We start from the raw sequence: 25960 nt of genomic DNA on the forward strand, positions 1-25960 counted from the left end.
TGTTAGCAAATTCAGACAAATTGAAATCATGTAACTTTTCTCATCATAATGCAATAAAAGTTAAAAAAAAAAAATACAGCCCAGCCATGCTGCTCTGAAGAAAAAACCAGTATGAAGGATGGGCTGGGGTAGTGTTCAGTACACCGTCATGTACTTGTCCTAGTTAGGGTTCCTAGTGCTGTGATCAAACACCGTGACCAAAAGCAAGCTGGGGAAGAAAGGGTTTATTTGGCTCACACTTCCACATTGTAGTCCATCACTGGAAGAAGTCAACGCAAGCAGGGCAGCAGGAACCTGGAGACACGAACTGATGCAGAGGCCATGAAGAGGTGCTGCTTACTGGCTTGCTCTCCACAGCTTGATAAGCCTGTTTTCTTACAGAAGCCTGGACCACTAACCCAGGGTGGCCCCACCCATTACATCTGGGCCCTCCCATATCAATCACTAATTAAGAAAATGCCTTAGAAGCTTTCCTACAGCCCAATCTTATGGAAACATTTTCTCAATTGAGATTTCTTCCTCTCAGACGACTCTAGCCTGTGTCAAGGTGACATAAAACTACCTGGAAGAATGCTCTGGAAATGGCAATAAAAGAACCCAACATAGGAAAGCTGACAGGTATCCTGGATCCTCAAGCCACGACAACTTTAGACTGCAGGACAAAATGCTTCCTCCAGTGAAAAAATATGGCTTCAATAACTAAAGAATAATTTCTTCAGTGGATCAATGACTAGCCTTGAAAGGGAACTGCATCCAAAAGGCCCCACGGCTTTGTGGATGGAGCAAACCCACCAGGGTCACGTGGTGTTTAATAGTTAAAAACTGAGAAAGACAGCTCTAACAGTCAGGCCCCACTGCCATCTTTGATGACTCAGAGGAGGAAAGAGCAGAATTTTCCCAGTGTAGTTAGTTTCTATTTCAAAGGAAAAGAAACTACTGTATGCAGATGGGGATTTCACAGCGGGGCAAGAGTCTTCTCAAGCCCCCACAGGCAGGAACTTAAGCTCCTCCCACTAAATTGGGGGAGCCAGTGCATAGTCCTCAGCCTTGTAACCCCATATTACTTGGCAAGTAGTGAGCACACTGAACATGCTCATTGATTAGCAAACAGACCTTCACTGAGAAGAAACACACCGTGGCAGCATAGAGCCATTTTCAACATGAGAAAATGACAACAACTTCATTATCTAAACTAAAATCCACCTTGATAGGCTTCCAGCGTGTAATACTAGCTAGATCTTCTGGGAAAGTCCCAAACAATGCACAACTCACTTCCAAACACAGCCGTCCACAGACCTAAAGATACCCAAGCAGCCTGGCCTCCCGGCTAGATCTGTCTCTGGGATAAATTTCCTGGGTTCCTGTAGAACTCATTCAACCCCATCTGCCTCGACCAGCACGGCTGGTGTTCAGTGGCTTTGCTCTAGGGTGTCTGGGTGACCACAGTCACCCAGAGGAGGAGATTCAGGCCCAGCTCTGGAGACACACCACTGCCAAGTCAGCCCATGGTGCTCTGGTGGTGCTTTCTGCCACTGCTGCCACTGCGGCCCAGGTTGTTGATTTACCTTGCCAGTGTTGGCAGAACCTCCTATTTCCTCACACCCACTGCCCCCCAACAACCCTGATTGGGGAATCATCGTGATTTGGAGACTATGGAGTGTAACTCTGTGTAAATATCCTCTTCAAATCAGCAGGCATTCACAAAATCCCTCAAAGCTTCCGCAAGGAGAAAATTCATGTTTCAAAGTAGAAATAGCTTCCCTTCACAGTTAACTTGGGTTTGGCTTTAAGAGTTGGAGTTAGGGCTGGAGAGATGGCTCAGCGGTTAAGAGCACTGACTATTCTTCCAAAGGTCCTGAGTTCAAATCTCAGCAACCACATGGTGGCTCAAAACCACCTGTGATGAGATCTGACACCCTCTTCTGGAGTGTCTAAAGACAGCTACAGTGTACTTACATATAATAAATAAATAAATCTTTAAAAAAAAAGAGTTGGAATTAAAGAAAGAAAAAAAGGAAAAATAAATCCAAGCGTATATTGCCAGAAGGGACCTTAAGTTAAATCTAACCTAATCTGACTCAGAGAGTCTGAACTGTTTCTAAGAGAGAGGTGAACTGGAGCTAGAATGCAAGTCTTTGAACTGCTAAGTGCCGAATTCTTTCCACCGCACAGCGAAGCCTCGACAAAGGAGCGAAGTGTGCCAAAACCCATCGGAAGACCTGCTTTCAAGTCTGGAGACTTGAAAAGCCAAGGCAAAAAAAAAAAAGAGAGAGAGAGACAGTTTGTAGCATTTTTCTCTAGCCCTAAAGTCTAGAAATAATTATTTTTATTAATAAAGTGGATGGACTAAAACAGGACAATCTTCACAGGAAAACAAAACTTCAAAAAGCTAAAATCTAGACAGACTCTATGGACCCCACAAAAGAACGCTTCAGATGTCAGCAGGGAAAACACACACACACACACACACACACACTACAATAAATTAGCTCAGCCACAGGATGGCACTGCAGCCTCGTGTATCACAGGTTTATGTCAGGAGCCATTTCAAGGTTGACTTGGAGTTTATGTAACATTACAGGAGTGGCTTAATGACTGTGCAAGCCAAATACTTCACCAAAATAGCTAGAAAAGTAAAACATAGGTCCATACTTTTGCTAGTATGTTCTTTAAAATTTTGGAGTCCCAGAAGATGTTAGATTTATTTGGTGACCAAAGCAAATGTGTCTCTTGATTGTTAGGAATAGTTTTGGATAGATGACTCCTTGTACTTCTGAGGCACGTACTGGTGAGTGCTTTAGTGGCTTCTATCTGAAGAAAAACCTTTCATCTATCTCGGTCTTTTGGATTTGAGAGAAAAAGATCTGTCCCTCCCACAAGGCTCCTCCATTGTAGTAGGTAAACCAGAATAAGAATAAGGCAGGTAAGACAGGAGTAGATTTAGTAACTGGATAGCCATTGCTCTTATGGAGTTGTGAGGTGATACTTCTGACTATGCCCTCAGAACACCTCAATAAACACCTGTAATTGTGAGCAAGCTCAGTTTTCTCAGCCTCTGCATCCCATCCGTAAGTTTAGCGAAAACAGTGTCCTCATGAAAGTGTTGGTATGAGGATTAAGTGGGAAGATTCATGAAAGTACTGAGCAGAATACATGGGGTGTGGTGAGCTCTTGTCCATGTGCTGGTGGTGATGATGGTGATGGTGATGATGACGATGGTGATGATACCACTACCTGGTGGTGGTGGTACTGATGATTTCTACCTCAAAGACTGTGGTGAATATTGCTATGCATACAAAACCCTTCCACAGTACCCAGAATGCAGTAGGGTTTTCAGCAATAGTGAAGGGTAGCCGGAATGCCTGGGTTCTACATTACTGGGAGATTAAGTCAGTCAAGAATGACACTAAGAGTTCCAGGAGATGCCCAGGTCTACTTCTGTCTTGTGCAGTTACAAACTTGAACTCAGGGACTGGGAAAATAAGCTCACTCCTCAGCACCCATGTATGAGCCAGGCACCGTGGTGTGTGTCTTTAACTCCTGCACTGGAAGAAGAGAGAGACAGACCAGAGGTTCTGATGATGGCGGCAAAGCAAACCAACCACCTGGGCCGCAGTGGCAGAAAGCACTACCAAGGCAACACGGGGCTGACTTGGCAGTGGCGTGTCTTCAGAGCTCGGCCTGAATCACCCACACGCCTAGAACCAAACTGTACAAGCTCTGTGAGAGAGAATTCCTGTCTCAAAAACCAAGGTGAAGATCAACTGTGGATGGCACTGACATCAGCTTCTGGTCTATAAATACTCATACATGTGTACACACACACACAGATGCACACACATTCGCACATGTATATACACATACATTCATAGGTGGTAATCACACACACAGACACATCCATACATGCATATACATACCCATACTAAATGAATAAAAATAATAATTAAAAAAAAACAGACAAGCTCTATCAAATCAAAAGTCCCTACAGCCCATAGGCTTCCTATGTGGTGGAATCTCCAGGGCTTATGTCCACTAAATGGAACTAGCCTCAGATAAGCTATGCGAAGATACCATTCGGAGACTTGGGAATCTCTGGGTTAAAAAAAAAAAAAAAAGTTGCCGGGCAGTGGTGGCGCACGCCTTTAATCCCAGCACTTGGGAGGCAGAGGCAGGTGGATCTCTGAGTTCGAGGCCAGCCTGGTCTACAGAGTGAGTTCCAGGACAGCCAGGGCTACACAGAGAAACCCTGTCTCAAAAAACAAAAAAAAAAAAGTTAATTCCTTTTTAGCTTGCCATACTGAACAAGCTAGATCCTAATTGGATCCCCAAGTGATAGCTGTACAACCCCAAAATCCTTGCAGGCTTCACTGTCCCAAACCCCTTCCCACAGGCCAGGAACTTCTCAACTCTCCTCCTCTACCTTGTACTTTGTCAGAGACAAACCCATGAGGCCGGGAGAAGAGATGTTTGGTGTGGGTTATAAATGAAGTGTTTTAAGAAGACTTTCACATTGATTTAAAATCCTCTTGGTGTTAACAACTACAACCACTAACAACCAAATATTGATTCAGACAGATGTGCCCTTCAAAGCTCTTGACGAGCAAACACTATAGCAGACCAAGCCACAGCAGCTCTGTGGAATGATATTCGTTAACACAGCAAGTGCAAATTCTTTTTTTAGGATCTCAACGACAACTAAAAGCAGCATGGGCGGCAAAGTCTACAGAGCAGCTTATTATTATATGTGGGACAGGCTCGCTTCTGTTTAATTCATACCCAAAACACTGGCCCAGAATTTGTTCAAGTTATTATTAGTAATAGTCTTTGTTTTTTCATTTGAGGAACCAAACAGAAAGTGAACATACAATTACTGTTAGCCATGAAGCACGCAAATACCATGCCTTCTATTTTTATTTTTTAAGTGTGGTTAGCTCTAAGATACAGGTCTGGTTCTGATGAAATGTGTAAAAAATCACTGTCTCTCCAAAGCATTTGACTACTCGGGGAAAGACAGTCCTAGGAAGCAGTGTTTCCCATGCCAACAGCAACTCCAGCAGGGTCTCCATGAGAGTATAGTTGCCCTTTCTGGCCTGTGTTCCAATGCCTGGAAGATGAATGCCGGGAATAAATATGTCTTCCAACAACAAATGTGCGACCAACATTGTGGGGAGAGTCAGTAGACGTGACAGTGGCTTCCTGGTACTAAAACTGCTCAGTGAGTCCGGGGAAGCAAGAATCATGTAGGTTGAAGTCTCTGGACCTAGCAGATGACTCAGCCAGTGGAGCGCTGGCCTTGGAAGTATGACTACCTGAGTTTGGGCTCCAGGACCCATGGGAAGTGCCACCTCTGACGGTCCATGCTTCATATCTTAACACTGGCAAGCTGGAGGCAGCAGGATCCTTGAGGCGAGCTGACCAGCTAGTCTATTCTAATGGGGCACTCTCAACCGATGTCTCAAAGGAGGTAGACAGAATTCCCAAGAGTGATACCCAAATAGTCCAATGGCCTGCAAATACACATTGCATTTGCACACTCATGAGAGCACACACAGTATGTACATACAAAATTAAGAATAATTTAGAAGTCCCCATGCCCACAGCTGCAGAAGGAGTTAGAGAGCTTGGGTATTTCTTCCAAGTAGCATGTGAGTCGTAAGTAAAAAATCCAAGGACTCCATAATACAGTTCACCCTGCAAACCAAGACACTTGGCAAAGTGGCACACACAGGGGACTTTTAATAATTACTATGGGGCAAACAGCATAAAGAAGAATGTCCCAGGCCAGCCAGGAAGGAGAGTCCCCTTTCCTAATAACCAGATAATGGTCTGTAACAAGTATGGCGATGCGATGTCTGACACACAGAGACACTAAAATATGTCTGTCAATGTTAATAATCCCCCATCCTTTCTTTAATAAGATTACACTGTCACTACCTTCAGACACACCAGAAGAGGGCATCAGATCCCATTACAGATGGTTGTGAGTCACCATGTGGTTGCTGGGAATTGAACTCAGGACCTCTGGGAGAGCAGTCAGTGCTCTCAACCGCTGAGCTACCTCTCTGGCCTAATAACCCTCATTCTTGACATATGGCCCTCACTTTGTATGATTACTATTAAAATCAAGATGGATGCATTTTATCACATGTATTCACGAACTGTTAAATGATCCCCTAGTCATTCTTTGCTCAGCTCGGCACTCAGTGTATAGAAAGCCGTGAGAGAAAAAGCGCTACATTTCATACCTTGGAAGACTGTCCTATGACCATCAGCTTTCGGCAAATGGTGTAGATGTAAAGGGTACCTAAGTACAGAGAAAGACCGTTAGTGTGCTTTACAGTCGAAAGGCTGAGGCTCAATATTGCGGTTTCTATGGCTTAGGTCTGCCATCCCCCAAACGAATGCTCTCCTGAGGTTTGATGATGGGAGGGGGTGATCACTGTTATAATTTTTCTTGTCACTTCAGCACAAAATCATGGAAATAACTAACATGATCATATTTTAAATATGTTGACACCATGATCCTCTGGTCTCATTTTATGACAATGTGAGTTTTAAAATATACTGGAGAGAATATTTTAACAGGTAATTTACATATACCTTGCTGTTTTATTACTTTCTTTGTTCCTGTGGCTTCCTTATGGCTGAAAATGAGAGATTTATGTCTGAATAATATTAGGATACATTTAATCAAAAAGGAAGTCCAGGGTGGTTTAAAACTTGAAACAGGTGAGAAGCTGTGTTTTACCCATTTCCTGCCTCGGATAATATTCACCCCGTTATTAAGTCATTCCCTAGAGTCAGTCTAATGGAAACTACCATCACAGTATGATTTTTGTGTCAGGCAATTAATTACAAGAGGAAGCAGGATGAGAGGGAGAGAGAGCATCGCCAGACCTCTGTCTGTGAGTAAAGGGCATAGTAGCACTATAAGCCTGCTTGAAAGTGCTCGTGCTTTTAGAAGGCTTGGCTTGTAATGACAACGAGTCCAACTGTTTTCTACAAAGTAGCTGATCTAAAATTCACAACCATCAAATTTCAACTCTAAAAGCATCTGCTCCAAGAGGCATTCCTTGATTTAAAAAAAAAAAAAAAACCTGTGAGAGCAACAAACATCAATTACACACATCGGCAGCAAAAACACTGAATGCCACCTGAAGTTCTTACAACACCTAAAGTCTCATGGACAATACAATCAACTGGATCTCAGCAGCCAAAGACTTGGCAGAACGAATGTCCATGGCATGTGCTCTCTACCTTCCACCAGGGTGGAAGCCATACTGCTAGAACCTGCTCAAACCCATCCTATGCACCTCGGCTTGGCTGTGTTGACAAAACCAGTGGGTAAAGTGCTGGCTTTGCAAGCATGAGGCCTTAAGCTGGGTGTATGGCATACACATGTGACCCCAGTCCCGGGAGGGGAGAGAAAGATGAGTTCCAGAGACTCACTAAGCAGTCAGTCTAGCTGAAACAGTGAGCTATAGGTTCAGTAACAAAACCCTGTTTCAAAAGACAATAGAAGATGACACTGTGACACTAATCTCTATATTCACATGTACACACACACACGTATATATACATATACATTAGACACACATATATCCTACACTACACACATGTGTACACATATATACACTACACACACATGCACATACAGATACACCACACACACTTATACACATACATACATATATATACACAATTACATTATACATGCAGACACATATACACTATATAGACAGGGTGGGGAGATGTCATATGACTGATTCCTTATAGAAAGGAAATACAGTCCCCGAGTAGGGCAGAGCACACAGGATGCACATGCCTGACCACAGAGCATGTGACTCAGGTTCAATCCAGGCACCTGGAAAAGCACATCAGCAGCAGGGGGCTATCCTCAGGAACGGCAAAGGCTCTTCTAGGTTTTAAACCAGGCCTGTAACCCTGCCAGCCTTAGCTCATCCTGATCAGAGTTAAAGTCTTCTTTGATGGCTTAGGATTTTGGCCTGGGCTCACTAAGTCACACAGCAGAAGCCACTGGCAAGAGTAGACGGTGCAAGATGGGACAATATAGACTGAATTCTTGCCAGCTTTTTTTTTTTTTTTTTTTTTTTTTGAGCCAAAGCCATCCATCCATCCATACTCTGAATTTACTGAGCCCGATCAAGGGACTCTTTTTCATCAAAGATGGCCACTGTCAAAATGGTTTGAAAGTCTAGATTAGTTGAGTTCAGTTACTTGAGGATATCTGAAATCTTTCAGAAAGAACCAAGACTAACTAAATATCTTAAGTAACCGATGATATGTTGTCAACGTAATAAAAGGTTAAATGTACTTTGACAAGTTATCAAATGCATAGTTTTGACTGCTTAAAATACAAACTGTAAAAACCTTGGGGGCCTGTTCACTTGCTAATCCCAGAGTTGGACCAGCTTTGCCCCGAACAGTCCAGGTGCTTTGTGTCCCTGGTTCCTTCAGCTCCTTGTTCAGCATTTTATAAACACTCCCACCTGCCCACTCCCTTAGCCTGGCCTCTGCTTTCCTGATCTGCCTTCTTACCTGTACTGTCTCCACAGCAGCCCCTGACACAATTTGTTTCATGCACTGCTACCCTGCAGCAGGAGTTAGAGTAAGAATTTATTTGCTATGTTCTCCTGCTCCTCAGATACCTAGGGCCATGCCCAGCTCATGGGAGGCACTCAGTAAGACTTAGATGATTACACTAGAACAGGGCCACTAATTAGTGAGACCACATTTAGAACGTGTATGGCCCACCACCCAGCAACTCCACTCCTGGACACAGGTCTCAGAAAACCGTCCCTCCAATCTTTTGAAATGAGATGAGCAAAAATACTGAAGGCAGAATTGTTTGACTAGGTGCCCCTCCCTAGGGACATATACGGAGAGTTAGAGTCACATCCTGGGACCTGGTGGATTCTACAAGAATAGCATTGACTGGGGATCCAGAAAACAGAAGAGTTTCGAGTTCAAAGTCATACTTATAAACACAGAGGTCAGAACCAGAAAAGAGACAAAGGAGATAGAGACACAGAATTCTAATCTCTTTTTTAAAGAGGAGAAAACTCTGATTGTTCATATATTTATTCATTCATTCATTTATGAGACAGAGAGCATCATAAAGCCCAGCTGCCATCTCCCTGCCTAAGCCTCCAAATGCTAGAATGACAGATTTACATCACTACATCACACTCACATCTTGAAGGCCAGAAAACAGTGTGTATCATTTCTACCTTCACATGCTGTTCACTGTCTCATGGGTCCAGAAGCACTGGCCCTGCCCTGCCCTGTCCCACTCTGCAGCATGCCTTGGCACTGACTAAAGAACCAAGGACACCGTTGATAACCAGCCACAAATACTTCCCAGTCACTGATCCCAAGAACCATCCTCATTTCTAGCAGTGAATGTGCACTGTCAGTTCAGTCACCATGGCAGCACATGATATCAACCAACCAGACTGCCCAGAGACCGCAGGGACCAAACCACCAACCGAAGCGTACACCTGGGACCCATGGCTCCAGCCATATATGTAGCAGAGGATGGCCTGTCAGTCATCAATGGGAGGAGAGACCCTGGGTCCTGTGAAGGCTCGATGCCCCAGTGTAGGAGACTGCCAGGGCGGGGAGGTAGGAGTGGCTGGGTGGGTGAGGGAGGGAGCACCTTCATAGAAGCAGAGGCAGAGGGGATGGGATAGGGGATTTCTAGAGGGGAAACTGGGAAATGAAATTACATTTGAAATGTAAATAAATAAAATATCCAATTTTTAATATTAAAAAAAATTAAAAAAACAAATTTTCATTTCAAAACTGTGAAAAAGAAAAGAAAAAAGAAAAGGGAAGAAGAGAAAAGAAAAGAAAAAAGAAAAGAAAAGAAAAGAAAAGAAAGGAAAACTGACTTGGTTTCCCCCAGAAAAAAAAGTCAGGAGAAGTTATGAGGTAAACTTTCAATTGCCATGAGAGGAGGGAAAACAGTATATTTCATTGGAATTACTCTTCCCTAGTCTATGCACATCCAACAGACTGTCACAAGTATTTTTCCTTTAAACTGTATTATCCTTCCTCAGCACCATCAAGAAAATAAAAGAGTGTATTATACAGAAGCCAGCACAGGGAACACCTCAGAATAGCTTTAGAGTAGAAAAACAATTACACTTTAATAGCTAAGATAAGTTTCTTTACACACACATGTATATTATATATATTATACATAATATATATGGGTATGCATGTGTACATATGCATATGTATGTGATATATATGTATATATACATATATACACACACATATATATATAAAGAGAGAGAGACAGACAGAGAGACAGACAGAGAGAGAGAGAGAGCCTTATTCGAAACCAAGCTTGGTGATGGGGGATGTTCCTATGTAGAAAGCCAAAACCACTGGCCAGGGTCTTTGAGGAGAGGACAGAGAAAGCAGATGATTCTTAGACTCAGTCTACCATTGGTCTGCCCCCATATATCTTCCCCACTTATCAACTACGGTCCCTACTTTTCATAGACCTAAAGCCAACAACCCCATAGCCACTGATCCTTCCTTAGGTGAAAACCCCAAAGTCTCTACTTGTGAGGACAAGCTAAAATGTAATCCAAATTTAAAAAAAAAAATAAGACAATTATTCTATTATACACATATGTATTTATATTCAATTCTACGTATAAAAGCATGTATGTTTTAAATTACAAAACTGCATCACCCATCAAACTTGGCACTTGAACAACTATCTGAAAAACACAATGGGAAATAAGACATCTTGGTTCGCACCGTTGAAGATAATCCAGCAAAGGTGCTCCTGAGGGAGAGCCACCTGCATGATGAGTCTAAAAGAAGCCAAGATCTGCAGACACTGTCTCACGGACTCTTCGTTCTGAAGGTTAGCATCACTTTCACAGACCAGCTCGTAGTTGCAAATATTTTTTCCACTCAAAGCATGAAACTGGAAGACATGGGAAATATATTAATATATACCAGGTTTATATAATTCAAAAAAGGTATTTCTCAATGATGTTGAAAAACAAAAAAAACAAAAAACAAAACTAAACTAAAATGTGAATATTTGTGTTTAATTCGTTTAATGGATTGTCAGGCTTCAGGCTTCATTAGAAAATTCCTTAAGATTAGCTTTCCAGAAGTGAAAGAAAATCCCAAACAAAACAGTACTGAAACCCCATTACCCTATTATCTCATTACCATTCGGCATGATTTGTAATCTCATCCAAGAGCATTTTAACCTATTTATTAACTCAAATGTGATTGTCTTAATTTATAGGATGCTTTCAGCAAATGTTGATTGACCACTACTATTTCAAGGGAGACTTGAAAAGAGAGAGAGAGAGAGAGAGAGAGAGAGAGAGAGCCTCAGCTCATGGCAGAAGCAAAATGCTTCGGGAAGGAGTGCTTCGGGTGTCTGTCATGGTCGCTGAGTCCAGATGAGGGCATCAGACACCCTGGAATTACAGGCTGTCATGACTAGAGTGCTGGGAACCAAACCCAGATCCTCTGCAAGAGCAGTAAGCACTCTCAGCTGCAGAGCCAGTTCTCCAGCCCCTGGGCCTCTTTCTTAATCTCTGAGAATCTTCTTTCTTTTATGGGTAAAAAGGCAAAATAGTTCCACCTCTGAGGGCCATAAGGAAGCTGTGAGGTGGTAAATTCTTAGCGTGCATTCAGACATTATCTAACACAAAGCTCACTTTGGCATGATTTTTTTTTCTCTGTTGGCTTGTGTTTTTATGCCCATAAAGACACCTGGGATACTTGGAAGGGAACATAGCAAGGCCAGACTACTGAGAATCTTTGGGAGAGTAAATCTGACAGGGCCCCCTGCCCCATCCTCCTATCAGGGACTCCTGTAGCTCCCAGATCCCCAAGCACAGTTGTGAAACAAGGTGGGGTTTGGGGGAGGGTGCTCATCTAGTAAATTAATGCTAACAATTAATATATAGTAACACTGAACAATAAAAATAGGCCTTAAAATTTCTTATCAAAAACCTATGTTCATGCTCAAAGAGCACCCCCCCCTTTTTTTAACAATACCTATATAAGAAACCTCATTTTTCTCTTCTGTAAGATGGAGCAATAATAAGCTCTAACACCTGTTTTAAGAATCCAATATGCTTCCCACACCCTTTGTAAATGAATGTACCTACAAGTACTAGTTACTATAACAGTGCTGGCTACAGGATGAACTAGCACTTACACTGACATAACCGCTGGAGCTTGGTGAATTCCCCATCTTGTCTAGCCCTCAAAACTTGACAACTTGTCTAGCCCTCAAAACTTGCATAAGACAACTTACGGGGCACAGCCAGATGCAGTATTAGGCGGAGGAAGCTCTCTAGTCACCGTCACCCAAAGGCTGCACTAATCCCACAACTAGTCACAAGCCCTTAGCTGCTTCTCCCATCTTACTGTAAGTCTGACCGTTTCATCTCCAAAGCCTTTTGGGAAGAAGACGGTTTTGAACTGATTTACGTCTTCTTTATGCTTGTCAAAATCAGTCATGAACGCCTGGAGATACCGCCCATAGCACTGCAGAAGTGCCAGCTTGTATTCCTAAAAACAAAAAAAAAAAAAAAAGAAGGCCTGGTTACAGTTTCAAAATGTTGTCTTAAACCGGGCAGTGGTGGCACATGCCTTTAATCCCAGCACTTGGGAGGCAGAGGCAGGCGGATTTCTGAGTTCGAGGCCAGCCTGGTCTACAGAGTGAGTTCCAGGACAGCCCGGGCTACACAGAGAAACCCTGTCTCCAAAAAAACGAAAAAAAAAAAAAAAAAAAAGACTGGGTGATAGTCAGAGTATCCTTAATCCTACTAGTGTGGGTTACTAATGTTTCCAGAGACAAATACAGCCAGTGATTCAATGTAACTTTTGAAAAGTAAATGTTACCCTTTTGTACCTAGGGTCCATTTCCTTACACTCCAAGCTCTACACTACCATGTGACTAGCACCATTTCCCAAGCGTACTAAAGTGGCAGACACTCTCTATTGCAATGCACACCTGTCATTGAGTTGAATTCTCAAAAGAAGGCCTCTGTGATACGGGACCATCAGGACCACAGTGATGAGAGGGTGCACATTTGTTCTGTATGTGGTAAAGCCCTCAACATCTCATAGACTTGGAATCTAAGTTCCCGAATCCAGCATCCCCTGCTTATGGTGGCCCACATGTTTAATTCAGGAGTGAGGGCTGTAACCTTGCTAGAGTCAGAGGGCTGGCTTCCATCACCCACAGGAGATGGTTAACCTGGAAAGTGTCAGCAGGAAACAGGAGTAGTACTTGGAAAGCTGAGTCCTTTGCCACTCCTCCACAGCTTCCTCCCCCGCAGCCCTGTCTCCAGGAAAAGCCTGGCTCTGACCCGCCCAGCTGCGTAGCCCCTGCCTAGTCTCCACCATCAAACATGGCTCCATTCTTATCATCAAACATTGCTTGTTCTTATTTCTATTGACTTGTTTGTCTCCTCACCGGTTGGTTTTGAATCTTTCCTGTTCTGACTGGATTTGTATAATATCTCCAAAATGTTAGCATCCCAGATTATCTGTGCTGCAACTGAAACATAAATACAGTCTAGAAGTTGATGGCAAGACCAACTCAAGTTCATTTTCAGGATAATAAACACCTTCAGTGACCCATTTCCCATCACTGAAAAGTAGGTAAACCTTCCCCTTATTCTTTCACCCAAATGTAAACATTCTGCTAGGCCTATCTATCAGAAGCACGGAGATCCTTAAGCTGTTGCCCACTGTCAGTTTGCTCCCTCGTTGTCTAACACGCTTCCTCCTCCCTCACCCACTGCTCCTAAGACTATCCATCTCTACCACGTGATGTCAACCTCTCCATCCCAGAGCTACCAAGATAAAAAAGGCTATACTGTCAGCTGTCACTCCACTCCACAAAAATAGAACTTGCAACTTGGAAGTTACCCTATTTTCCCCAAAGCCCTATACTTTCAAGTGTGTAAGAACCATGGTACATGCATGAGGAACTAAGGTTACCTTTAATTTAGGAAGAGGAAGCAGGATCCAATTAGTTCTGTGGGTGAAAAGGTGCTGGGAAGACAGGCACTTTAGACTGTGCCTTCCAGATGGCTGATGGCTGGTTAGAACTACCAAGACTGAAGAGAGGCTCGTGTTGCAGGTCCAGAGTCTAATTACAATTTCTCTTGGGCTACCACTTAGCCTCTTTAAAGCATCCCTTGCCTGCCTCTGTGTTTGATCCTCATGACTTGACTACCAGGTAAAATCACTTGGAATACGTTAACTTAGGAGATCCCTCCCCCCAGAATTGCCACCAACCCAAAGGCTAACTATGTTATCAGATATTTATCTGAGGCTTGCAGAGATTTCCCACTTTGCTGTGATCTGCCTGCCTCATGTTTCTACCAAGATATTTGAAAAGTGTTTTCGTGGGTGACTAAAAAGTCATACATGACTATAAAGGCTTCGTGAAACTTAACCACATTGGGCAAGTAATTTGGGGGTAACCTGAATCCGTGTCCCTAAGCCATGGCCACTCACATGTGGCTTCAGAAAAATAACTATCTCTTTATCTTACCTGGGGTAAGTGTTGTACTTTTGCAATAATGGTGTTTTAAAATGGAAGCCTTTTTCTACCTTCTCTATTTCAGTAATTCTCAAGCTTCCTTTATAACCCTTTATAACACAGTTCCTCATGCTGTAGTTACTCCCAACCATAAAATCATTTCATTGCTACCTCACAACTTTAAGGTAGCTACTGTTTTGAACTGTAACATGAATATATCTGATAGAGGATATGTGACACTCCCAGGGATCTCGACCCATAGGTTGAAAGGTTGAGAACCCCTGCTCTATTTGGTAACTTTGCCTTCCAGTACATAGATTAAAGTCTAAGAAATAGACATGCAGGAAGAAAATCAAGTTGGGAAACTGAAAAATTGAGAAGGCACTCACACTGCCCATGCCTCGCCTAAAATCCTTGGAGATAAAATAACTCCTTGTCCAGCATTGAATAGAACTTGCTGTATTTGGACTTAGGCCAGAGATTTGGGGTTAAACTCACAAATTCACAAACTGAAAGTCCAGCCATGGCATGGTCTTATCAAGCCAAAGCCCTGGTCCATGGCATTCAAAAACATAGACCCTGAAACAGAACTCACATTATGGTACACGCTCAGTTTCTGGTACAATACGGAGCATATATGCCACAGTTGCTAGACTCACAGTACAGCAAAAATATTCAGAAAACTAAGTCATTAAAACAGGACACTGAACAGCCAGGCCATTGGCCTGAGGACTGATGGGGCAAGGCTGCAGGCCTAGGGGAAAACAACAGGAAGTGGTGTCTGGGCTCCTTTGTATAAGGTAGGAACATGGTGACTCAGCACTTCCTGCTATGGACCTACCACACCCTCCACTGAGCTGAGCTGCCTTCCTGTCCCAGCCTGCCTCTGGTCCCTAAAGGAACCACCTGGAGACTTCCAAATACAAAATAAAAGGGCAGACTTTGTAGTTGTTAAGGTTGTTACTGTACCTCATTACAATTTTATTTATTTGCATTTTGTTTTCCAATATTTAAAAAAAAAAAATCAAACCCTTTTGACTTGGAAGGGTACCAATCCAAACACTAAGCAGCCAAAGGAGTTGTTCCTCACTGGCCCTCTGTCTGCTTCGAAACCACGTACTTTTATTTGACAGAGGCTGTCTCCAACCTTCAGAAGCTTCTCGTTGTAATAGTCGGACGGCAGCCTGGGGGCGTATTTGGTCCAGATATTAAACAGAGTGGTGGCACTGTAAGAGTCATAAAGGAAAAAGACATCTTCAGAAAGAGCAGGCAGCCTCAGTTAATTAGTGGGCAACCCCTTTAACACTTGCCTTGTGCAGAGTCTTTCTCATAGTCCTTATTGTTAACATCTAAGTATTAACAAACGTTATTATAGCTAGCATGTACCCAGTGTTGACTGGAGCCCTTTCTATATGCATTTAAACAAACAAACAAACAAACAAACAAAAACCTCCTTTTTAGAGCAGCTTTTAACTTCACAGGGAAGAAAATCCAGATGTTCCTCCATCTCCATCCCCAAGTGTGAGCACTGCGTATCCTCTATCAGTATCCACCCTTCTGGGGTTCTTCATCTCAAGAAAGATCTTAGAGATGAATTCAGAATGAAGTCCAAGGACGATTTTACTAAAGGAAGGGACATAGTTCAGGCTAGGTAAAGAGCCCGGAAGCAGCCAGAAGATGGAGCAAAAGTCATGCCTTTTAAGTTAGACACGGAATAGAAATAGGCAGATTAATAATAAAGGAGAAAACACTCCAAAGAAAGGAAGTGAGCCAGTGAGCTGAGGAGAGAGCCATATGGTATATGATCTGTTATAGCTCCCTCCTCTCTCTCCTTTGCATTTCATTTGTTCCACGAATGCTCTGTCCCTCCGGTTGTCAGGATTTCCACTGTTCCTCTGCAGGCTGGCTGGGCTTCTTTCTTATGTTAACTTTTTTTTTTTTTTTTTTAACAGATTTGAATGTTTTTGCCTTACATGCATGTGTATGCAGTGCCCAGGGAGACCAGAAGAGGGCATCAGATCACCAGTAGCCATCTACAGGTGGTTGCGAAATACCAAGTCGGGGGCTGGGAACTGAACCCAAGGGACTCTACAAAAGCAAGAATTTCTCTTAACCACTGAGCCATCTCTCCAGCCCCCTCCCTTGTTAATCTTGTTGTAGCTTTTGTTTTGTATCGTGTTACAATTGATGAGACAACCCTAGCACATCAAGTATTGACAAAGTTCAGAGTTTCTGTCAGGGTTCACTCTTGGTGGTGCACTTTTGATGAGTGTTTGACAATTGTATAATAATACATACCAGTACTGCTTCAAGATACAATGTTTCACTGTCCTGAAATTCCTCTGGGCTCCACCTACACATTTCTCCCTTGTTCCCTAATCTCTGATCTTTTTACTGTTGCCATAACTTTCCTCTTACAAAATGCCACATAGTATATAATCTTTTCAGACTGCCTTCTTCCTTTTGGGAATATGTATCTACATTCCTCTATGTCTTTTCCTGGTTTGCCAGTTTGTTTCTTATACTGATTAATATTACATAATTGGATAAGATTGTGACTTACTTTTCATTAACCTTATAAAGAACATGGTGGCTGATTAACAATTAGTGATAAAGCTGCTATCTGTATCTGGGGCCAGGGAAGCAGCTCAATTAATAAAACACTTACTGCATAACATGAGGCCCTGAGTTGGAGTCCCGGAACCCATGTAAACAGCCAGGTTCTGTGGCACTTGCTTGTAATCTCAGGGAAGCAGAGGCAGGAGGATCTCTATGACTCACTGACCAGTAGCCTATCCTAATTTATAAGCCCCATATTCCAGTGAAAGACCCTGTCTAGAAAACAAAAAATAGCTCTTGATAAAGGGCATTCAAGAGGTTGATCACACACACACACACACACACACACACACACACTGGTGGTGGGGAAATTTAATTTCTCCCAATTAAAGGGGAGAAAGGAAGAGGGAGAGGAAGAGGGAGAGGGAGAAAGAGAGAGAGAGAGAGAGAGAGAGAGAGAGAGAGATTAGTATCCACATGCAGAATTTTATGTGGATATAGTCTTCCTTTGGGTGCCAAGAGCCACAATTACTAGACAGAATTATTAAGGGTGTACTTAGCTTTGTGAGAAATCATCACTTGTCTTCCACAATGCTACGTCTGCCATTCTGCAACCCCTCAAGCATGGATGGAGCTTTGGTTCTTCTTCATCAGCATTCAGAGTTGTCAGAGTCCTGATTTTAGCCTTGTAATCCTGTGTAGGTAGGCGATCTCACCCTTGTTTGAATCTGAAGTCCCCCAATGTTGTTGCACGTGGAGCATCTTCTTATGTTTATTTTCCATACTCTAGTGAGATGTCTGTTGGCTCTTTGGCCAATTTTTAAAAACAGGTTAGTTTGAGTTTTTTTGTTTTGTTTTTAAGAGTCTACGGCATACTGTGGCCTACAGTCTTTTATCATATATTGATTTTGCAAGTATTTAGTTTACAGCCTAAGTAGGCAATGATAGTCCATGCCTTTAATCCCAGCACTCCGGAGACAGAGGCAGGCAGATCTCTGAGTTTGAAGACAGCCTGATCTACAGAATAAGTTCCAGGGCAGCCAGGACTACACAGAGAAATGCTGTCTCAAAACAACTACAACAACAAAAGCTTACAGCCTATTCTGCCTATTGTTTTTCATATTCTTTACACAGAGTAGAAATTTTTAATTTTGATCAAATTAAGCTTGTTCATGTAATTGGAATTACATTAATTATTCATTAATTAATCTTGCTGTTGACACATTACATTTAAGACAGGTGATCCTTTGGGTTGATTTCCATGATGGAGTCAGTCTGTACCTAAATTCATTTTTTTGCTTGTAGTTGTTGAGTATTTCCAGCATTAATCTGTTTCAGCTCTATTCCTTTGTCAAACTATAGACTGTATGTCTGGGCTCTGTATTCTTCCTCATTGATTTGCCCAATATTCTTTCACCAATATCACACTATCTAGAACACTACAGCTGTTTATAAATCCTGAGAGGGTGCAGTATTGATCTTCCAGCTTTGTTTCTTTGGTTTATGTTTGTTTGAAACTCATTATACACAAGGTAGAAAAACAGACACAAGGTTATGGCCCTCCCTTCTCCCAGGGCTCATTGGCCATCAGCCCATGAGGACAAAGGGAGCAGAGTTGACAAACAGGATTTCAGATGACCTCTGTGTATGAACAGAAATGACGACACTTGGGGATCAGCTTCGGGGAGAAAGATCAACTTTAGTTGGGGTGAATCAGGAGTTATATAGTTTTGGGGAAGGTGGTAGGAATATCCAGGGTGGGAAAAACGTCATTGGCTGAAGGCGAAGGTACTGAGATGCCTCATTAGCATGGGGAGGCATTCCAGGAGTCTCAGGTGTTTGCTGAATGGGTTTGATATCAGCAGACAGGAAGCTGGACCTGTAACCTCACCAAGGCTACATGACATTCCACAGGGTATGGAGGTTTCGAGCTTCCCAGACAAGGTCAGAGAAGGAGAAACCTTGCTAGTAAAGGAAGTCCACCATTTTGCATTGAGCTCTGGGCTTCCCGGCAACATCAGACTTTGACCTTTAGCAGGTCAAACTTCCCAACACAGGGTCTCGCTATGAAGCCCTAGCCACCCTCAGACTCAATATCCTCCTGGCACACACACTCCAATGTGTGAAAATTACAGGCATGTACCACCACTTTGACGATAGTATTCACTTCCTGTCTTAAGAGGTATATGAATAGCTAATACAGCTAGAGAGCGTCTTAGTTTCTTTTTCTGTTGCTGGGATAAAATACTCTGACATTTAAGACAACTTAAGGGGGAAATGGTTTCTTCCGTCTCACAGGTGAAGGGACAGTCCATCATGGAAGGGGAGTCAAGGCAACGAGAGCAAGAAACAGCTGGTTGTGACATATCCACAATCAAGACCTCATGTTTACCTACCCTTCTCCAGTCTGTGCAGTCCAGGATGCTAACTCAGGGGATGAGGCCATCAGAGTCTGGGTCTTCCCACCTTGAATCAAGATGGTGTGCCACAGATATGCCAAGAAGGTAACCTGACTTAGAGAAGCCCTCACAGGTCTTACAAGCGAGGGCTTGTCTCCTAGATTTTATGGAGGCAATTCATGATTCTATCAAGTTGGCAATGAACACTAACTTCACAGTAGTCAAGGAAAGTATGAAGCAGCGGTTCTCAGCCTTCCAAGCACTTCGACCCTTTAATACAGTTCCTCATGTTGTCGTAACCCCCGATCATAACATTATTTTCGTTTTACCTTCATAATTTGTTACTGTTACTAGCTCTAATGTAAATATCTGTGCTTTCTGATGGTCTTAGGGGATCCCTGAGAAAGAGTCCTTCAATTCCCCAATAGGGTCATGACCACCCATAGGTTGAGAACCACCAGTATAAAGGAAGCAAAGAGGGAGGGAGGGAGGGAAAATGAAGGGAGGAAAGGATGAGAAAGTGGGGGATGGTGACTGGAGTAACAGTAGGTAGGTTGGGGAAATTCTTGCTTTTATTTTATTCTTTTCCACAGAGAGGTCAAATATCCAGTCAATCCACTTAGCATTACATTTCTTTCTACCATATAAAATGAAAACAAGACATCAGTATTATAAAAGTGGTTTTTAATAAAAATGATCAAGGTAATAAATTATTGCCTAGTTTATTCATTCTTTGAGTTAACACTGATTTCTTCTCTTTCTCCAGAATGTTATGAGTGCCTTTGGGATTACAAAAGAAGAAGAAGAAGAAAATCCAAACTCCCCTTAAAGTTGCCTAATGCTGCCTTTTAGGCCAGGTTGGAAACAGAATGCATCCCCAGGGCAGCTTTCCCCTGGAAACTTCACCTCTGCTGAAGCAGTTAAGGTGAAATGAGGTCATGTAGTAGGATCTTGGTCGGAGGGGATTAATCTCCTTCCCAGAAGAGACTCCCAGGATTTGTGCTCACTCCTGCTCTCTTTCTTCCAGGCTTCTTCAGAGGAAGGGCCCTGAGAGGGCAAAGCAGTTTCCCAAACCAGGAAAAGGGCCTTCCCTGACAAGATCCTGATAGAATGTGAAGTCTTCAGAACCATGCAAAAAAGAAAAAAAGGCTTTTTTTAAGCCACTCTGTGATATCTGTTTAAATAGTATGAACTAAAGAATACAGACAACATAGCAAATAAGAATTGGTGGTTGCAGGGCAGTGGTGGTGCATGCCTTTGATCCCAGCACTTGGGAGGGAGAGGCAGGCAGATTTCTGAGTCCGAGGCCAGCCTGGTCTACAGAGTGAGTTCCAGGACAGCCAAGGCTATACAGAGAAACCCTGTCTTGAAAAACCAATTAAAAAAAAATTGGTGGTCATGTGTGCCTTTAATCCCAGCACTTGAGAGGCAGAGGCAGGTGGATCTCTGAGTTCAAGGCCAGCCTGGTATATAGAACTGGCTGTAGGATAGCCAGAGATACACAGAGAGCCCTGTCTCAAAAACAAACAAAAAGTCTGCAGATTAATATCAATTTCTCACATGTACACATTAGAACATTCATGAAACAGTATCTGCAGATACAGATCAATTGATTCATTAAGGCAATTAAATGACACTAATTGGGTTCCCAGTTAAGAAAAGGGGATGTAGCATCCCTGCCTTTATGGACTGAAAAATAATGCTTGGGGCAAAACAATACCCACAGTAAAGACAACGACCAATAAACAGTGTGGTAAAGACAAGCCACAGGGGCTTAAAAAAGAAAGTTTCTTTGTTCATTTTGTATTCCACTTGCTGTCTCGTAAAATTCCACAGTATGTAGATGCAATAAATTCAAGAAATCTACCCAGTTGGGCCCAAATCCTTCAATTCTGCACCTAAAACAGTTAATTCACCCAAGGCTTAGAGATGAGGTGATCATTGGGTTTGTTATTCATAGAAGCGAAATACCAGCTTAATTAAGTCAATCGGGGTTATGTAATAAGAAAGGAGCTTTCTTTCTTCTTTTTATTTATTTATTTTTTCTTTTTACAGAATCTGAAGCCTAGGAATGCTGCTCATTAGGAATGGCTTACATAATGCAGGGGCAAAAATATCCTCTGTAGGCCAGGGTGGCCTGAAACATTGCTGTAGTCCAGGCTGACCTCAGACTCACACCATTCCCCATGTCAGCTGCCAAAGGGTGGAATCCCAGGCATGGGCCACCATGGCCAGATTTAAGAATAGAAAGCTAACATGTTTTATTCTGCAGGTTGACTAAAACGGCTCGGAGATGCCCTCAATGTCCTAAGAAAATTCTCCCAGTCTAATCAGAATATGTAGTGCTTACGACAAAAGCATATTTTAAAATATACCACACTTTTATATAATGGCACTGTTCATATAATCAAGATCATATTTTTTAGTACTATAAATTTTTATGCTCGTGGAAAGTCCTATAGTTAGAAAAAAGGAAAAAAAAAATAAAAGCTTTGATTTTTAAGAAAAGCCATCTGTCAAGCATGTTATAAAAGCAACTCCTACCTCCTGGGCTTCCAACTGACTCCCCATTACCATTCTTGCCCCATTGGGACATGGTCATCCAAGCAATATTTTCAAATAAAAATTACATAATGGCAATGCCTTCCCAGAAAGGTGTTCGTGCTGCAGCTGACCTCTACAGCCCTCTGTGCCCCATTGCTTCATCTAATGGCATGGCCCACTATTGTACCTGTGCTTCCCATGCTAAAGCCAAATGGACTTCTCTCTGTTCATTCAAAGTGCTTGGTTCTTTCCAGCCCAGGATTTCCCTCTGTGCTTGCTCTCCTCTGCTTCTCTCTGTTTTCCTGGTTGACTCCTGCACATTCTTTTGTCTCAGCTTAACATCTGTCATGGTTTGAATCTGCTGGGCTCAGGGAGTGGCACTGTTAAGAGGTGTGGCCTTGTTGGAGTAGGTGTGCCACTCTGAGGATAGGCTTTAAGACCCTTATCCTAGCTGCCTGGAAGTGAGTCTTCCACCAGCAGCCTCCAGATAAAGATGTAGAACTCTCAGTTCCTTCTGAACCATGTCTGCCTGGATGCTGTCATGCTCCTGCCTTGATGATTACGGACTGAACCTCTGAACCTGTAAGCCTGCCCCAATTGAATGTTGTCCTTATAAGAGTTGCCTTGGTCATGGTGTCTGTTCACAGCAGTAAAACCCTAACTGAGCATCCCTCCCTCGCCCCTCCTTTGAAACCAAGCTGCTGTTGAGCTCCCACTGAGCCTCTACTGGAATGCCACACACTTCGATACACATGCTAGCAAAACACCCTTCCACGTGATGTAGAAAGAAACAGATGTTTTGGATGCTGGAGAGAATACAGGATAATAGAGTCCTCGGATTCCTGCAATGTTAAATATCTGTGGAGTGTTTCCTATGTTCCAATCCCCAGGCTATCACCTTAGAGATGGAGCAATGCAGAAGGGAAAAAAAATTATCCCAAGCCCACCAGGAAGCTTGTGTTTTAATAAAGAAGACAAGCAATATACAAGGAAATGGAAAGTTAGATAAAATACCAATTGATAGATAAACCTGATTTAGGAAGAAAAAAAAAACCTGCCTTGGATAGTGATGACTGAGCAGAGACCTGAAAGAAGAGAGAGAACAATAACTAGAAATCTGGAAGAAAAACCTCCCAGGCAAAGGAAACCACAAATATTACACCTCTAGGTAAGAAAGAGTGTTTCTCTGGCAAGCCCCAAGAAAAGTGTTTAGCTCAGACAAGAGAGAGACAGGGCCAGATCCTCAGACCCTGGAGAACACTGAGGGTCTTCATTGGATGCTAGAAGCCGGAGCAATCAATAGAAGTTAGCTAAGAGCAGCTGACCTGCTTGCAAAGATCACCCTGACCTCTACATGGAAGATATTTGAAACAGAGGGCAGGACGAAGAAAAGCGGACCTCTGGACTGGAATGCTGAGAATGGGGACTCTTAGAGATTGTATACATGGAAACCACTCAGGCAGAACGTGTGTGGGAGCGAGGCTGGGTGGGCAGTGTGCTCTCCTTGGACATTCTTTACATGGGGTCTCACTCAGCTGGCCTTGAAAGCAGGATCCTCCAATTCAGCCTCCCAGGTGCTGAGATGATAGTTGTGCAACACCAGGCCCATCAAGAGCCGTTATTTTAGTTTACTATTTTATCTTATTTGTCCTTGCTCCTTGGCCAGCTCTTGCTCCTCCTCCATCAGCAGGATGTGCTACAGTAGATTCCACACACCCCCATCCTCCCAGCCCTACTCCCACCCCCCACCACCCCCACCCCCACCCCAGGAATCACTTTCTCTCCCTGCTACTTTCTGGTTCTCCTCCATCCTGGCTGGCCTCTTAGTCTCTTACTATTGGATAGAACATCCCTGGGCTCTATCCTTAACTGCCCTCTGCACCTACACCCACTCCCTTGCCTAAGTCTCTCGTTCATCATATTAAACGTCATTAACAGGTTGATGACTCCCAAGTGTGCTTCTCTTCTGACCTTCAGCCCTGCCTGGATGCTGAGTTACAACCACAGTATCTCTAAAATCAAACTCTCCATTTCATTTCCTTCCACCTAAACCTGCTCTTCCCACTGTCACAATGCTGCCCAGCTTCTTCATACTTGCCACTGTCCCAGTGTAGCCTGGTCTACAAAAAACTCTTATACATTTTCGGCACGTCTCCTCAACAATTTCCCTCTTCCTCTTCCCCCTCATCCCCTTCCCCCTCTTCCCCTTCCCCCTCTTCCCCTCTCCCTTCCTATCTCCCTTTTCCCTTTCCTTCTCCCCTCTCCCTCCCTCCTCCTCCTCCTCTTCTCCTTGTCCTTGTCCTTCTCCTTCTCCTTCTTCTTCTATTCTTCTTCTTCTCTTCTTCTTCTTCTTCTTCTTTCTTCTTCTTCTTCTTCTTCTTCTTCTTCTTCTTCTTCTTCTTCTTCTCTTCTTCTTCTTCTTCTTCTTCTTCTTCTTCTTCTTCTTCTTCTTCTTCTCCTCCTCCTCCTCCTCTTCCTCCTCCTCCTTCTTTCTTTTTTTAACTTTTATTGCATTATGATAAGAAAAGTTATATGAGATTTCAATTTATTTGAATTTGTTAACATTTAAAAACATATTTTAAGTAGATAGAATTAAATCACATTCTTGTTTCCCTTCTGTACCCCCACTCCTCCCAGAGACCCCTACTTCAATACCCACAATATCTTTTTCGTTATATTCCTTAAAATTTACAAAATATTATAACAATAAAAATAAGTATTATAAAAGTTGCTTGATAGAAAACAACAATCAATTTAAAGACTTATGTAGATGCTAGTCTACAACAATAGTGAAAATACATTTTTCTCAATAAAAATTTTAAATGACTCCAAACATATTAACTGTATATTTCAAAATAATACATCACTACTAGTATTTTCTTAAATGAATATAAATACATAAAGTCTTTTTGTTTGTTTGTTTGTTTTGTATTTAGTAGAGTTTAAAATCTTGGCTCTTACTGTGGTACAAGCCCAAAATAAGAACAATTTTTAGACATTGGATTTCATTGTAATAAGGCTGTACTTCAATGACCCTCATATCACCAAAGGATTTTACCTCCGTCGTAGCTAAGCTGAGAGTTGACAGTTCTGCTGCACCAAGAAATGAATTGTAGGCTCAATTTTTGGATACAGACTTCCTGCTATGGTCAAAGCTATTTGACTTGAGTGAGTAACTTTATTCTCAGCCCACAGAGAACAGGTTATATTCATTTAAGAAATGGTGTAGGTATTAAGATGGTCTATCCATAAAATCATTCACCAAGTGTTTCAATGAACAATGGTTCTGCTTGGAGGGTAGCACAGACATTAGGTGAGGGTAAGAATTTGGTTCATTAGCTGTGATAATTTGGAAAAGCATTCATCTCAGAGAAAGAGTAACTTATAAAGTCCTCTTCTTCAAACTTGATACAAGAGTTACAAACGTCAAGCAAAGCATTCAGTCTCACTCTTTGTTGTTCTCTTACAAGCAACCTCCCTAGTTAATCCTCTTATCTTTTCTGGGTATATAAATACTTTTGAAATATATAAGCTGTTCTGAAAACCATAGTATAGCGTAAAAACATGAAATAAATACTACTAATAGAGAGGCTGAGATAGGAGAAGCAAGATTTCAAGACCCTTATGTTCAAGACACAGCCAGACACTGTCACAAACAAACAAGCTGAAAGTGTATATAGATTTTACAATGTTGGACCTATTTCTCCAATTACCAAATTAGAGAGACCATTGGATGACAATAAAGAAATTTCTAGTTCCTCATATTTTCGGATTTCAATCAATTAGGATATGTTGGTAATACTAATTTTCACATTAATATATTAAGAAAAAGTAATTGTCACTTCCTGTCATTTTTGTTGTAAGAGGTAGAATTAGGTTTGTGTGG

General features: G+C 42.4%; 1 protein-coding gene across 8 annotated transcripts in view; it reads right to left on the reverse strand.

Annotated features, from left to right (window-relative positions):
* The window catches only part of Cfap54 (cilia and flagella associated protein 54), a 302779-nt gene that overhangs the window by 272672 nt on the left and 4147 nt on the right, over positions 1–25960 (reverse strand). For 7 of the 8 annotated variants that reach the window (XR_004112709.1, XM_031349079.1, XM_031349081.1 and 4 more), the window contains exons 2-5: positions 15693–15798; positions 12442–12585; positions 10798–10969; positions 6246–6304 (exon numbers count right to left, since the gene is read on the reverse strand). Coding sequence is in view for 7 of the 8 variants with exons in the window: in XM_031349079.1 (XP_031204939.1) it covers positions 6246–6304; positions 10798–10969; positions 12442–12585; positions 15693–15798 (481 nt within the window). In the remaining variant the exon portion in view is untranslated. The remainder of the gene's footprint in view (positions 1–6245; positions 6305–10797; positions 10970–12441; positions 12586–15692; positions 15799–25960) is intronic. The other variant, XM_031349080.1, reaches the window with a different exon arrangement.

Source organism: Mastomys coucha, unplaced genomic scaffold, assembly GCF_008632895.1.
Source record: "Mastomys coucha isolate ucsf_1 unplaced genomic scaffold, UCSF_Mcou_1 pScaffold4, whole genome shotgun sequence".
Lineage (NCBI taxonomy): Eukaryota > Metazoa > Chordata > Mammalia > Rodentia > Muridae > Mastomys > Mastomys coucha.